The 16,566-nt window shown below is 33.5% G+C and overlaps 1 protein-coding gene across 2 annotated transcripts; it reads right to left on the reverse strand.

Moving 5' to 3' along the window:
* Positions 1-4,243: 4,243 nt before the first annotated feature.
* Positions 4,244-12,452, reverse strand: LOC114260485 (RNA-binding (RRM/RBD/RNP motifs) family protein). Of its 2 annotated transcripts, none has more exons than XM_028200629.2 (14): positions 12,213-12,452; positions 11,917-12,039; positions 11,746-11,835; positions 11,361-11,426; positions 11,066-11,131; positions 10,825-10,910; positions 10,673-10,718; positions 10,444-10,498; positions 8,149-8,225; positions 7,288-7,423; positions 7,076-7,206; positions 6,894-6,998; positions 5,272-5,412; positions 4,244-4,555 (listed from the first exon to the last, which is right to left on the reverse strand). In XM_028200629.2, the coding sequence occupies exons 2-14, from the start codon at positions 11,935-11,937 to the stop codon at positions 4,493-4,495; spliced, it is 1,083 nt and encodes a 360-aa protein (XP_028056430.2). In that variant the 5' UTR covers positions 11,938-12,039; positions 12,213-12,452; the 3' UTR covers positions 4,244-4,492. The 2 variants fall into 2 exon arrangements, with proteins under 2 accessions (XP_028056430.2, XP_028056431.2); XM_028200630.2 differs by having other exon boundaries at positions 12,113-12,379.
* Between the last annotated feature and the right edge of the window lie 4,114 nt (positions 12,453-16,566).

Consider the following 16,566-nt stretch of genomic DNA (forward strand, 5'->3'; position numbering starts at 1 on the left):
TAATATATTTAAGCATTTTAGTATTCCAAAAACGTGTCGGTCGACGCACAATTGCAAATCGTGCTTGAAGCACTCCAAATGCACGTTCTACATCTTTTCTTGTCGCCTCTTAAGCTGCAGCAAAAAGTTTTTTCTTATTTCCTTGAGGAGAAAGAATTGTTTTCACAAATGTTGACCATTGTGGATATGTACCATCGGCGAGATAGTATCCCATTGTATATTCATTACCATTGATAGTGTAATTGACTGCAGGAGCACGCCCTTAAGCAAGTTTGGTAAATACAAAAGACCTTTCTAGCACGTTGATATCATTATGAGACCCAGGCAATCTAAAAAACGCATGCCAAATCCAAAGATCATATGATGCAACAGCTTCCAAAATAATTGTTGGTTCATGAATGTGACCAGTATACATACCTTTCAACGTAGTCGGACAATTTTTCCATTTCCAATGCATACAATCAATGCTCCCCAGCATTCCAGAAAATCCACGACTTACACCAACCGCTAATAGTTTAGCGATGTCATTGTTGTTTGGTGACCTCAAATACTCATTGGAAAAAATATCAACAACTCTTTAACAAAATATTTTAAGCTTTCTATTGCAGTGCTTTCTTCAATTCTCACATATTCGTCCATAAAATCAGCGGCTACTCCATAAGCAAGCATCCCAAGTGCAACAGTTATCTTCTGAAGAGAAGACAAACCAAGCTTTCCAGCACAATTTTTTTTGTGGAGAAAGTATGGATCGTGCGCTTCTACTGCAGCTTGAATTCGAAGAAAAAGTGAACGCTTCATCCGAAACCTCCTTCGAAATAGCTTAGGAGGATATATAGGCAATTCAGCAAAATAGTCAAGAAAAAGCCTTTCATGACCTTGAATATGATCACGATGAATGACTTTACGACCTCGAACAGAACCACGACATGAACTTGATCCTATCTCGCTATCTAGTAGTTCTTCATCCATAGTAACAGCTTTGAGCATCTCCAAATCATCATCAGATTCAGAGAAGTCAGAGTCATTTACAAGCATATCATAAAGAGAATTAGAAGCCATAGGAGAGATATGGAAGTTTGGATGAAGTAGAAAATTGAGTTGAGGGTAAGATCAAATGATAGGAAATGTCTTATTTATAATGGAAAAGTATAAAAATATAACCGTTGTAAAAATTTGAAAAAATATGACCGTTGAAAAAATATGACCATTTGAAAAATACAATAGTAGAAAAATGTAACTTTCACAAAAATATAATTATATTTAAAAGAATGAAAAAAATAATAATTTGAAAGAAGTTAGTTTTTTTTTTTTTTTAGATTGGAAAGAAGGTAATTAAAGTATAAGAATATTTTAATAGAAGATAGCTAAAGTAGATAGCCTTGTTGGAGTATATATTAAAAAAATGACTAGCTAAAATAGTAAAGTGAAATTTTGAATAGCTATTTTAACTATCCTTGCTGGAGATGCTCTTATATGACAAAAAGTGATAAAAGTGGAACCCAAAAATATGTGTTAAAGTGTGTTAAGAGTTTGTTAATTTTAGAGAGTGAGTAGTGGTGCAATGGATGTGTTAAGATGTGTGTTAAATATATATATATATATATATACATAATAAATAAAATAAATAAATAAATAATTTAGTTTTATCAAAAATTTCAAGCCCAAAATTAAATTTCAAGTCCAAAAAAAAATCCCAACAAGTAAAAAAAATAATAATAATAAAAAATAAATAAATTTGCCGTTGACCGGTCAACCGGCCGGTCAACCCGTAAGAACACAAACACACTCCCCTCCGCTAGCTAAAACCATAGCTGCAGATAACAAACGTTTTAACGCATACCACTAACACACACACTAACCAATCCACTGCAGCATCAAACAACAAACCTTGCTAGCTAAAACTTACCAACTGACACTAACACTTTCCTTAGTATGTCCATTGTGGATGCTCTAAGAAACAGTTCACGAGATATTGCCCCAAAATGCATGGCAAATCCACGTGGCTCGTGGCTGTTGGATGGATCCCCCAGGGTGGATCTGTTTGGGTACATGATGGACAATCCGTCTGGGTATGGAGCTTTTTTATTTATTTATTTTTTGTTTTTAAGATGAGCTGTGTATGGAGCTTAGCTCTTCACTCGTTACAAGTGTCTGTAGTTTTAAGGACAAAGTGGCTTGTGAAGACACTGGGGTCCATTTTTTCCTAATCAAGGGCATGATATCGAAATATCTAAGCCGTAAACTTGTCCTAAACTTCTATGTACATATATATGCTAGTACTCACTATCATGAGTAAATAACGTGCAACTAAAACTATTATGGAGATAGTGGTTAAAAATTATCATTTGATTTGAAAGTTTGTGCCCAATATCTTTTAAAATGTTGGATAACTTGAATGAGACTTGGATTGGGCCTAAGATTAGAAGTCCGACCCGCTCATCGATCCAACCCAATGGGCCATGAGAGGTTGCCCCTCGGTGTCCACCTGATAGCCTGGCTTGCCAGCCTAACAAAAAATTAAAAAATTCCAAAGTTTTGGATCATATGGATAGCGACCACACATTTGACATCAAGGGACGACAATGAATAATCGGACACTCAAGGAAGGATGCGTCTGGTTGAAAGACTATATGCGTCACTATTTCTCACATGAATATGTGTATATATGTATCTAGCTTATATAGTTTGATTGGGTATATTTGTTTGTATCTTCTTTATTTGGGGATGTTTTTGATCAGATTAGTCTAATTTTAAAGTCAATCAAGAATCGAATTAGTCCCTACGATTTTAGAAAAATTAAAACCTTAACCAAACCGTTAACTAATGTAATCGGACCAGAATTGAACCATAAAAATCAGTTTAATTCAATTCTCTAGAAACTAATTTAGTCTGGTTCAATTCTACAATTCTAAAAATTTTATGTAACAATAAATATTATATAATTTTTATAAAAGTAAACAATCTAATAACAATTAATTTAGCTAAATTGATTAGACTTTGCCAGTTTCACCATGAACATTAGTGTTTAAATCTTACTTTACATACAAAAATATTAAAAACTAATAAACAAATAGGAAAATTTGCTCGTAAATTCAAGTTAAATGGTGCGTTAGGCATTAGGTCTAAGGATTAATCTTATTTGATGAAAATGATACAAATTTAAAAGTTGCCGAGAAATTCATCAACGCTAAAAAAATTGTCAATAGCGACAACCGGTGACAATGAGTTAAATAGATAAGCGATACTGAAAAAATAAGTGAATATATAGGTAACACGTGTAGAGATAGTTACATAAATAGGTAACACATTTATACATTTAAATGGATAGTGGGACATATAGATGATGTGTACAAATAACTGCATTTGAACAGCCAAATTTTTTTAAGATTGGGCCTATTGGCCCAACAATTTTATAAACGGACCTCTAGTGTGAGTGCCCAAACAAATATATCATAATTCAATTCAAAACGGTAACAAAAGTTTTAAAACTGAAAACTAAACGGATTCGAGCGGTTCTACCATTTTGATAATCAAAATCAAAATAAAAAATAACAAAAATTAGATCAAACTGATAATTTGGACCGGTTTTCCTGTTGGGCACCCCCTATATTTATCTGTTAGGGTCCCTGGCAGGTTCACTTTGTTATGCCGTGCATGTCTGTCCATTTGTAGAAGTCCAACACTGCAAATTATGCTGCCTCAATAAGATGCTTCTTTACGGGCTTCTTGTTGAGTTTGGGGCAAGACCTTGACCATTTTAAACATCAAAAAGTAGACTGGGCTACTTTACCATATTTACCCAAAAATCACAAGCAACTATCAAAAATTGTTAACAGAACAAAAACAAAACAAAACCAAACCAAGAAAAAAAAAAAAAAAACCTGTTCACCCCTCCATTGTTCAAATACTACAGCAGAAACAAATTTTATATACAAACAGCGTTTATGTATACAACATATATATACAAACAGCATAAATGGTGTATATTGAAATTTTCTGTAGAGTGAACTGAACTACCAGGGATTGTGTTTGTCAATTATTTATCCAATTCTATCACATAGGAGCACTTGTACTGTATTTGGATCTTAAATTTATCAAGTTATTTGTGAAAGGAGAGAGAGAGAGAGAGAGAGAGGTTCCCTTTTCTACCTCTTCCATAAATTTAACGTTCAAACATAATCTAATCAAAAGCAAAGAAATGTGCTTACCATTGAGGGGATTAAATGGACTGGAGAAAAAACTATAATCAAGGGCCAACTGCAAGCTATCAAACCACTGCAATGTGTTCATCATACAAAGTTTTTGATCTACCAAGTCAAGAAGTTGCATCATACACCAAATCATTAAAATGTAAAAAAAGATTCAATGGTTTCTCTGATAATTTAAGCAAAACATGTTTGACAAATGCCACAACATTCTGTTGAATACCAAAGAACTTCTTTAGAGGCAATGCTCTGATTATTTTCAAGGCCATTGCTGCTTGCTCATATCTCTAGTAAGGCCGATACCTCAAATCTCCGCGTGAAGGTCTCCCTCCACCCATGCCATAACTCCACTGCAAAACAAAAGTATATATGCATATGATAAATCCCCAAATTTTAGTTCCCAATTTTTTACCAAAATAAACTTCAGAAGGAAATAGGACAGACATGAAAAGCCCATATATAACACATTCGGGACACATAAACTAGGTTCAGAAGACAAACAGCAACTGAAGAAAAAGAAGGCCCTCACAAAAGGGAGAGGAAAGAGAATGAAAGGGTCAAGAACTCTCAAATTAAAAAGGTAAACTACATATTACACACTTCAACTATGGGCCATTATCACTTTGCACACCTCAACTAAAAATTGCTACATTTTACACATTTGATCTTTCAATTTGTTTCAATCTCAACCTTCTATTAAGATTTTGTTATGAAATAGGACCAAAAAATGGCATGTGAGCTAGCTACCTATAACAATTTTATGATCAAAATGCTCATTTGGGTATATGTGAGAGCTATGTACATTTTCTTCCCCCTCATATGTGAGAAAAATACATATATGCATGTAAACCACGTCTTGACTAAACATTTTTGTCATTGACATGTACAGCTCATATACTACTTTTCCATTCTCTTTTCATAACAAAATGTTGAGATTGAAACAAATCAGAAGTAGCAATTTTCAGTTGAAGGGGTACCAAAGTGACAATGCCCCATGATTTAGGGGGCAAATTGTACTTTGCCCAAATTGAAATGAAGACTATGTTTTGCATTTTCTAATACTCACATTGTCAAAATCCATGGTTCCATACATCCGCCCATAAGTACGCATAGGACCTCCATAACCCCCATACAGTTCAGCATTATCCATCATAATGTTTCCACTGGGACCAGTATCATCAACAGGTGTAGCCGAATCTATTGCAACCTTCAAAGCAAGTTTCCATAACCAACAATTAGAAAAAGACAACATTTCATTAATAAAGTCAATATCCCACAGCAACTACATTACAAGCACACAAAATTTTAACAGATCAAGCATAACATATTTTATTGGCAGTTTCACAGCTGAAGCATCCACAAAAAAAGGGATAAAAACACTTGGCATAAAGATATTATATTAATATATTGTAAAATTATCGTTCCAGTTACCATCTAGGTAGGTCAAGCCGCGAGTTACATACCAAAAAGGAAAAAATTGTTTTGCCTTATAAAGCATTACTAGACATCTGTCAGCTAAGAAGCACCCAGAAAAGGACTGATATGACATGGTAACTGTCAAAAAATGCTAAACACAACACAGTAAAAAATATTTATTATACATAATCATAATATCAATAAATTAAAATAAACAACAATAAGTTTTTTTATTTTATTTGTTAGACCTGCTTTTATTTTATTTCCAAAAAAGAAAGGAAAAAGAACATGCCAGAAGCCCTTCACATTTGAAGAGCTATAAGACCAATGTAAGCAAGGGCTGAGTAGAACATGCTGGAGGTGGTTCACCACCGGCCAGAGGAGATCAGCAAAGGGGAAAACACCACTGGGGTTCTCGGTAGGCGATATTGCGATGTGTGACTGTTTGCACTGTCATCTTTTTCTTCTGTGTCTGACTAGGTCTATCTGTCTTTTTCATCTTCAGTCATCATAAATGATTGGCAAATAAATTCCCCCCCCCAACGCGCGCACATGTCAGACAAGAAAAATATATAAACAAAGGAGACAGATGTGTCTCTGTGCCCGTGTCTGACATGGGTACATCCCCCTAGGGGATGGGTCACCATTTCTTAACCATTTTCTATCATTCAAAGAATTCTTCATGTTCAAACAAATTAAAATATGCCTGGCCTCCCAGAACAGGACAGTAAGAGAACGAGACAATTTGCAGTGGGTGAACATATACTCCTATAGTCTGGGTCTGTCCCAACCAAATCCTCCATAGACTTTAGAAAAATATATTTTGATAAATAGTAGCAGCTTAATTCCATATAATGCACTATGGAGGCCAAACGGAACAACGTATCAGTGCTTCAAAAAATCATGAGTTCTTGTGACATTTTACTTTCAATTATATCAGATGGGTTACAGGACCTTCTGAAGAGTCTGAAAATATTTGACAAAAATAAACATCAAAGCAAAACACAACTTCCCACTCAAGGAAACAAATGTCCAGAACTTCGTCAAAAGGAGCATTCCATAGACTCATTTAGATTCTACAAGCTTTTGGATTTTTTTTAATAAATTTCTGAATAATTGAAAAGACAAACTGTTGACCTTCCCCCTGCCCCCACCAAAATAATTAAAAAACAAATAGAATCTTACCATTCTATTCTTCCAAAGGGGTTTTAATATCAAGAACATAAAACTGATGATAACCAACACAAAAGATAATAGACCTTCCACTAATACCTGCTGTCCACAAATCTCATGAGACCTTCGAGAGACGCGATCTGCAACACCATCTTCTGCAAAGGTCACAAAACCAAAACCTCTGTGGCCAGTTCTCTTAGGATCCTACATCCAGTAAACACATTGATGTTTTATAGATTATCAACAATCCAACCATCCGTTGTACCATAAACAAAATTTACCTTTGGAATATAAACATCTAAAATTCGGCCAAATCGACCAAAGTACTGGCGAAGATCATCAGTTGTAGCCTCCTGAGGAAGCCTGCCAACAAAAATCTTTTTGCCCATTCCTCCACGAGTGGATTCCCCTCCTAATACACCAAACAGATAAACATGAAAGCATTCTGGCATTTTCACAAATTGTATGAGCACATATGAGGAAAGGAACTTACTTCCATAAATAGAGCCCGGATGATCATATAAGGTGGGAGCCCCTAGAGCTGCATATCTAGTTGCCGCAGATATATAAGCATTATATGCACCATATCCGCCCTGTGTCATTCGGCTTACTGGTCTGAAGTCATCCTCCTGAGAACATAATATTAAGTGGTAAATAAACCGCAGAGCACTTGCTTAGACCACAAATGCACAAGGTCAACTAACTGTTAAAATTGACACGATAAGAGGAAACTCCGTTGGTGTGCTATTCATCATGCTATTGTTAAATTTTGGCACAATGGACACAAAAACATACTCCAGCAGTCTGCTATCCATCGTGCCAAATTTTAGCACGATGAATATTAGCCCATTAACATCCTTAAATTTACTATATTGCTCCCCAAAATGTCACGTCATATAATTAATATTGTTTTTAAAAATTACTAACCATCATATTAAAATTAATAATATTAATTCAAAATACAATTCAAAGACATTCCATCCAAATACTAACCCTCATATTTGATTTAATTTATTTAATTTAAGTTTGAAGTAAGTTAATGAATTGAAGTTTTTTTAAAAATATTAATTATTGGATTATAATTTTTTAAAATAAAAATCTAATTTAAAGACACTACGAATACATATAATTAGGTACATCCAATTGCATTGTATAGTAGAATTGAATCGTGCTAAAAATTAACATGTGCACTGCTGAAGCGGGTCTCTCAAAATATGGCACTTTGAGACACTGTAGCATTCTAAAATATGACACAAATGTAGGTAATGTCTAAGATATTGCAGGTTTGCAAATTATATTGGCAAATAACAAAAGAAAAATACAAAGTGAAGAGGCCAGTAATGTTGTAAATTGCCTTGGGTGTTGCTCGGTCCACAACAATAGTGGATCCTCCCAATTCATGACTTTCAGCCATCAGATTGTCCACCGATTCTGGCAACAAAAAAATAGATGATTAATATCATTAATCAAGTCATCGTCTGAACGAATAAAAGTTCATAGGTTAAATACACACACATATCCTTTCTTGGGTTGACTTGCTACATACCCTACAGAGAGTTATTTTCAGTGTCAAAGAAATACGGGGAAGGGAACACATTTTTCAAAATTTTCATAAAAAAAGAATGTATTAACATCAACAACTAAAAATCTATATAAATAATAATTGATAAACAAATATATATACATATATATATGCCTATTCATATATGCCTACAAGTAGAGAACATGTTTAGAGAGATGCCTTTACAGAAAAACAAAGCGGGTTTTTTGCAAGATTAAAAGAGATGGCTTCACGGAAAACAAAGATGTTCAAGTTTGTGGAGGGTAGTTCTAGGACAACATGTGATCATGTTCAACATGGCAAAAGATGGGATAGTGTCATGGATGGTTGATAGTGAGCTCTTGAGACCAAACTCCATTTAAAGAGTCTTAGAGAATGAAAAGGGCAACAAAAAAAGATGTCCAAGATCAATAAAGAATCTGAATGGGCTCAGGTTACTCAAATTGAGACTGCTGGAGTTGCATCCCTACCAAATATATTGTTTCAACTAAACTGAACATGATATTTTTTATAAGCAACTTATCATGAGATTCATGACCATAATTCATGACCTTATTCTCAATATCAAAATGCTTTCCCTCTTTCATGTAGTGTTTTTTTTTGGTTTGTTGTTGTAGTTGTGTGTGTGCCCGCGCATTGTGTGGAAGGGAAGAATTTGTTTGTATGACACTAACAGTCATAAGTGATTGAAGGATTCAATTCTTTAGAACAATTGATTCTTTCCGAGTGTAAGGCTCAAATGTGAAAAAAAAAAAGGGGAGGGGGGGAGAGATACCAATCCCACCTTTTTTTGATAAATAAATAAATTTCAGTGAAAAAGAGGCACTAATGCAGTTCACAACCCAAATAATACAATAGCAAAACTGTAAATCCTACTAGAAAATCTCTAGAAATTTCGAAATTGGTTCAAGTATGGATGAACCATCCCAAAAACCAATAAACCAACTACACAAAACTGACAAAAAGAAACTCTTTAATCGCCAAATTGGCTCTTCTTTGCTGCTAAAAGTCTTTTTAATTCTTTCTACCCACACAAAACACATTAATACCAAAGGGAGCAACCCCTAAACCTTCCTCATGCCAACTCTCACCCCTCTCCAAGATGACATAAGATTCCCCACCTCCCTAGGGAAACACCTAAAGAATTCCAAACATAAGAAGGATTAAAAGAAGACCCTATAGATAAACCCAAATGCAACAAATACATCTCCACCTTGCAACCAAGAATATTCTGCAAAGCCCCCCCGTGTGAGGCACCTCCCCAACCGGAGTTAGACAATTTCCCCAAAATAATCTTCAACCAAAACACTGCCTCAAGGACAAGGATTACAAACCAAAGCCAACCTAACTGTTGTGCCTCAATACCGCAAGAGAAGACCCACCAAGCTGTCAATCTCAAAACATTTGTGTAAACCACCTTGAACCGCTCTATCAACCATTCTACTAAAAACCAACATGATAAGAATGAACAATAGAAGAGACAACAAAGCCACCCTGCCGCAAATTCCACAAACTCGATATTCAAAGAAGCATCCACAATTAAAAATCCTATTTTTTTTTCCAATGATTGTACTATAGAAATATTCTGATCATACTATGCATCTTAGAAGAAAATACGCGAGACAAAGAAAGCAAAAGAAAAAAACTTCAATCCCTTGATAAGAGCCACAATATCATTAGATGTAGTGCAGAAACACAGCTACACAAACACATCCCTCCCAACAGAAGAACTCACCATAAGGTATCCACCCACCACCAAACCCTTTTTTTATTTATGTAATCACTATGCTCACCCTTCCCTCTAATTACCTTTACCCCAAAATTCACAAAGCTGAAATAAGGCCAAGTTTGGCAATTGCAAAATAATCCATCTTTTTATCTCTTTATCTTTGTTCCATCACATCACCTCTCTACTTTTCTGCACATCTTTTCATAAAAAGACAAAAAGTGCACTTACTTAGGTCATCCCAAACAATCCCTAAATTTATTATTGTGAAACCTAACAAACAAATGACACAAAAAATATAGTCCATTGGATCAAGCAAAATAAGAAATATAAGTTGCCAAGAGGCAAATTGCAGGACTGACCAGCACTTGCAAAAGTGATGAACCCAATTCCACGATGCCCTTTGGTACTTGGATCCTGTAAAATGATACCACTAAATAAAATAAACATAACTTACATCCCCAAAACGTATTGTATCAGTACTAACTACCAATACATTCAAAGAATAATGACTAAATAAAAAATTTTGCACATATAGATGTAATTAAAAATGTTGTCTGCATTGTGTGTGTGTTTGAGAGAGAGAGAGACCTTCGGCATGTATAGATCAGTTATCTCACCATACTGCTCAAAATAACTGCAAGGAAAATATATAAAAGTTCAAACCTCATAAAAGCTCATGAATAATGCTAAAAATACGTAGCACAATGAACTAAAACAAGTTCCACAAAAACCACAATTACCTTCGGAAAGCTGCTTCTGTCACAGATGGTGGGATCCTGGCCACAAATATCCTGGTGACTTTCTTTGATGGTGCTCTCATCTCCTCCTAACATAAATAGTTGCGAAAAATATACATATAATTACCAAATAAAATCAATAACTGCAAAATTCCAATATTATTAAACGTAAATAAAAGGACCAGTGATATGTGGAGATCGCAATGGAAAATTGCAAAACTGATATATGATATTAGAACACAACCTTTGGTGTGGCTACTTTTACTTCCAGAATTCTATTTCCAAGAAAGTGCTCACTGGACAATGCATTCTGTTTAGAGAGAGAGAGAGAGAGAGAGAGAGAGTTTGGCATGAGATATTCTCATATGAAAACAGAAAAACTGATGTTATGTAGGTGGAAAATTCTCAACAAAAATAATTGAAAAGCTGACATACAACCACAAGAAAAGGAAGGCATGAAAACCAGTGTAAAATTACCATACTATTCAAGAACTGTGATGATATTGACTGAAGAAAATAAAAAGATAACATGGAGTCACCTTAGCATCATCAACTGATGCAAATGTTACATATCCAAAACCACGAGAACGACCAGATGACCGCTCCTACAGCATAAGACAAAGGAAATGAATGTCTTTAGTAACATAAACAAAAAAAAAAAAAACAGCAAATCAAAAACAGCAACTTCACTCATTCAAGTTAAGTAATTTCTCAACAATAAATAAAGTCATCATCCAATCTCAATGGTGACCCAATTATCCACAAGCAAAAAGACATCTCTCTGTGATTTCCTTTCCCCCGAAATAAAAATGCTTTCTTCATGGTTTCTCAGCAAATCAAAAACACAACATTGATGTAAACAAGTTAAATGCCATAAAAATTGTGTCTTTTGGAACAATTAGTAGAATATAAGGGAAGACGGACCTTCATCACAATACAATCCTCCAATTCCCCAAATTTGGTCATATAGTCCTTCAAACCATCCGTATCGATATCCCATGGGATACCCAAAACCTACAATTCATACAAAAACACATTACAAGCATAGATAGATACAAAAACACATCGCCATTCGAGAGGCAGAGGGAGACATACCACAAGCTTTCTATCTGACATATTCGAGGAAATCGGTGACTTTCACACCCCTCAAGTTGTCTCTCCTCTTCGTCGCTCTCGATCTCACTTCCCTCTCTATAATAGAACTCTCACACTCGACCCCTGCATAGAACAGACACATCTCTTTCTCACACACAAACATCATCATCATCATCATATACCAAAATAAACTCACCATTTCCTAAGATTTCTTTTCTCTTTTGGGGGGTTTTTGAGAAAGAAAACCTAGAAAAATAAATAGACAGCGATTGTAAGGAGATTATACACTCACTCACCTCTGATTGTTTGGAAAAACCCTAGCTCTCTCTCTCTCTCTTTCTCTCTATCCACTTTCTCTCTCTTCCTCGAGCCGCTCAGTCCCCGACTCGCAGGTAGATAACCTCCGTCTATCAGAGCCCCCTCTTCTTTAGCTTCCCAGAAACATATATTTATCTTCATCTGTATTTTATAGATGTGTGCATATTTTTCGGCTATTTTTGCAATAGTCAGACCATCTTTTCAACCAATCTTTGATTAAATTTGAGCAAAATTTTATAAAAAAATTTATTTAGGCCTCGTTTGGTAACCTTATTTTTAGTCAAAAAGTTAAAAAATCAATAATTCATACTAAAAAATTAAAGATTTTTTTTTTCTCTCTATTTTTTATATATTTTTTCGTAAAAAACTAAAAAATCATCCCAAACATACTAATTTTTTTTAACTCATATTTTATCCAAATAGTCAAAAAATTACTAAATTAGTCTGTTCCCAAACAAGACAACATGTACTTCAATAAAATTAAGATTTTCATTCAATTTGGCTGATCATCTGATTTAGAATAAATTTTTAATTTATTAAACCAAAATTTGATCGTCCAACGGATCATCTAATAACAACTATTTGTAAAAATTAATAAAAGGCTGAATGCTTTCTTCTCTTCCTTAATTTAGGGTTAGTTTGGGATGTTCTAAAAAAGTACACTTTTTGACTTATTAACCTATAGGGATTGGGTTTGGGTTGGATTTGATTTGATGTGTTAGAAAGGTGATGTGATTTAAATAAAATGATGTAACTTAAATAGGATAGTGACTTTTTGACTTTTTATATTATTTAGTTTATGCCAAACTAACCTTTAATATCAATTTGATTAAACAATTAGAATATCCTTTTCATTAAATTTTCATTATATTTAAATTTAATAAAAGATAAGAAATTGAATTGGATATTGCCTTACCCTTCTATTATTTTTTTACATTTTTTAGTGCATCTTCATTAAATCTGAACGCTCGAACTTAACAAGGGTTCGTTTGAAAAGTAAATTGACTTTTTAATTTTTTAATTTTTTTAATTATTGTAATTTGGAATTAAAAAACTTAATTTGGGATAAACTTTTTTATTACATGTTAAATTATCCAACTGCCCTTGCAGTAAAAGTTAGGCACTGCTAGCCGGCTGAGGCCGATACGTCAACCTTCTTCTTCTTCTTTTTTTAATTTGTTTTGTTTTATAAGACTTTCTTATGGTTTTTTTAATGACGTGCAAAATTAAAATTTACCCCTTTTTTTGGTCATTTGATTTTTTTTATTCTTTTGTATTATTTTTTTTTTCCCATAAAAGGCTTTTTCATGTTTTTTATAAAAAAAGTTTATGTGGAAAATGCTAATTTCAGTTTTATTTTATTGTCTTTTTTCTTTTTTTTAATTTATTTATTTTATTTTTTTTGGAAAAAGGCTTTTTCATGTTTTTTATTTTAAATGACGTGGAATTCGTGCTAATTTCGGTTTTATTTTTATGTCTTTTTTTTTGTTTTATTATTTGGAAAAGGTTTTTTTAAAATGACGTGGCAAATGATAATTTTCGATTTTTTTTTCTTTATATTTTTTATTTTTTTTATTTTTGCAAAATGCTTCGCGAGATGTCGTCGCCGTTTAGTGTTGGCGAATCGCCTCCTTCGCTTCATCGTGTTTGTGTGCCCTAGAAATTTTTAGTGTTGTATGTGTGGTGAGGCGATGTTAGTGTGAATCATAGTGGAATGGGGTAGTTTGGTAAATTCACCATGGCTTGGGTTGTGTGTAAGCATGTGAATCTCTTTTGTCTAGTAATGGCTAATTTTGCCTTTTTTGGCCGGTAGTAATTAATTTAGCCCAAACTTGTCTTGCTAAACGGTGCCTAAGTTTTCAATGGTTTTAAGATGACTCAAATTCGATACTTTGTATTTTATTCTTAAATCTTTATAGCTCAGCTAAATCTTCAGATCAAGTATAATTTAGTATATGTTATTACAATAAAAATTTGTTACTCGTTTACAGATTTTTATCTCTGTGTCAGATCAAGTATAATAACAATGAAATGTTGTGTTTTATTTTTATGCAGAAATAAATTTACAAGATTTTCAACAAATTTTTATCTCTGTGTTAAATCTCTATTGTAGAATAAAAAATAGTTTTCGCAAACTATTCCAAAAGCACTACTTCCAATTTATATTTTTTTAATGAAAATGTGAAGAAAGTGAATAGATTGCGTAATATACATACCTATTCATTTATTTTTTACTCGTTTTTTTTTTTTTTTGGTAAATTTTTATTTATTTGTGTTGAAATATGATGTTCAAAGCATACGTAATTAAATTATAAATTTTTAATAAATATTTTTATAATGCTAATTTTATTGTTGAAAGATAGAATATGATTTATTGGTAAAGAAGTCCAGTCCATTGGACCGGCTAGTAAGAAAGAAGGGCTTAACTGGAGTAGCCTGGTCCATAGACAAAGCCCAAGAGGTTTCAGTGCTTCGTTCATAGTTTCAGCCTCTTAGGGCAAGTATTATTAGATCAACGAACTGACTCTAACGGGCCATCAAGCCCAATTTACGTGAAGATTACACATTCCCTAAAAAAAAGAATTCTTTTTCTTTTTCCATCTCTTAGGCCTTGTTTCATTTTATTTTTTTGTTTTTGTTTTTATTTCCTTAGAATCTCCAACTTAAAATTTTATTGAGTGTCCGTCTAATAACTTGTATTTTTTAGTAATTTTTTTGGCCTTTTGACTTTTTTATGGGTGTGGAATGATTTTTTTGAAATAGATATGTTTGGCAAGGGACTATTTTAGTTAATTAGTCAAAAAGTCAACAACTCATACAAAAAAGTCAAAGATTCTCTTTTTTCTCTACTTTTGCCACATCTTTTCGTAATTAGTCAAAAAATCATCCCAAACATACAAGTTTTTTTTACCTACCTTTTTAGCCAAATAGCCAAAAAGTTACTAAATTAGTCTGTTCCTAAACGAGGGCTTCAATGGGGTGTTTTGAGAAGATAGTTAAAAGTTAATTTTTGATTTTTAACTAAACTTTTGGCTTTTTTAGAAAAATAATTTGGGAAGTTGATAAAAAGCTGCTTTTGGATTTTTTTATTAATATTTATTTATGATATCACATCACAATAAAATGACTAAACTATCCCTACCCAATGTAAAAAAATTATATTTTCACCCATGTAAAGATATAAAAAAACATAAAGGATATAATTGTAATTTTATAAGTGATTTTTTTAAATTTGCCAAGTGACTCCTTGCTAAAAAAGCCAACCTAACTTTTTTTAACAAACAAGCTACAAACGTAGCTTTTTTCTTTGGGAAGTTGATAAAAAGTTGGTTTTTGACTTTTTATCAAGTTTTTTTACTTTTTTGAGAGTGATTTGGGAAGTTAGTAAAAAGTTGACTTTTTTGACTTTTGGTTTAATATTTTTTAAAAGTGTCACATCACTCTAAAATGACCAAAATATCTTTATTTTTTAATTAAAAACACTTTTTTGAATTAATTAATTATAATGTTCCAGAGGGTAGTTTGGTAAATTTTTAAGTGGCTTTTTTGAGTCTTCCCAAACGGGAGGTTTGGCGTTTTGGAAAGGTTTGGCATTTTGGGAAGGTTTGGAAAAACGCAACTTTTTTATTTGTTGCCAAAGCGGCACTAAGGCCTCGTTTGGGAACAGGATAATTTAGTAACGTTTTGACTATTTGACTAAAATATGAGCTAAAAAAAACTAGTATGTTTGGGATAATTTTTTAGCTATTTACGAAAAGACGTGCAAAAAGTAAAGAACAAAGAGAATCTTTAACTTTTTGATATGAATTGTTGACTTTTTAACTTTTTTAATAATTTTTTGATTTTTTGATTAAACGAGAGGGTTCCCAAACGAGGCCTAAGTCGCCAAAAGAAATGTATTATGTAACTTTTTGTTAACAAGGTGTATTAGAGCATCTCCAACGCTACACTTCTTTTTTCATCAAATCTGTCGAAAAAAATGACGATTTTTTCAATTTGATACGAGGCGCTCCAACGGTGAGCATCAAAGCAGATTTGGGGAGGTGGTCGACCGGGTGGTCGACCGGCCGGTTGACCAACCGGTCGACCGGTTTGAGCAATTTTTTTTTTTTTTTTTTTTTTTTTACCTGTTTGAACCTTTCTTGACTGGTTTGAACCTAGTTATTTCAAAGGAACCGGTTGACCGGTTGGTCAACCGGCCGGGCAACCGGCCGGGCAACCGATATATCTCTTTCAACGGTCCGTAACAGTGATTTGATAAAATGCAGAACTTGTTTTCAGTTTGATACTTTTTTTGCTGATTTCTCATTTTGATATTCATTTGATGCAACG

This window comes from Camellia sinensis, chromosome 4 (assembly GCF_055761805.1).
Source record: "Camellia sinensis isolate YWXY chromosome 4, ASM5576180v1, whole genome shotgun sequence".
Taxonomy (NCBI): Eukaryota; Viridiplantae; Streptophyta; class Magnoliopsida; order Ericales; family Theaceae; genus Camellia; species Camellia sinensis.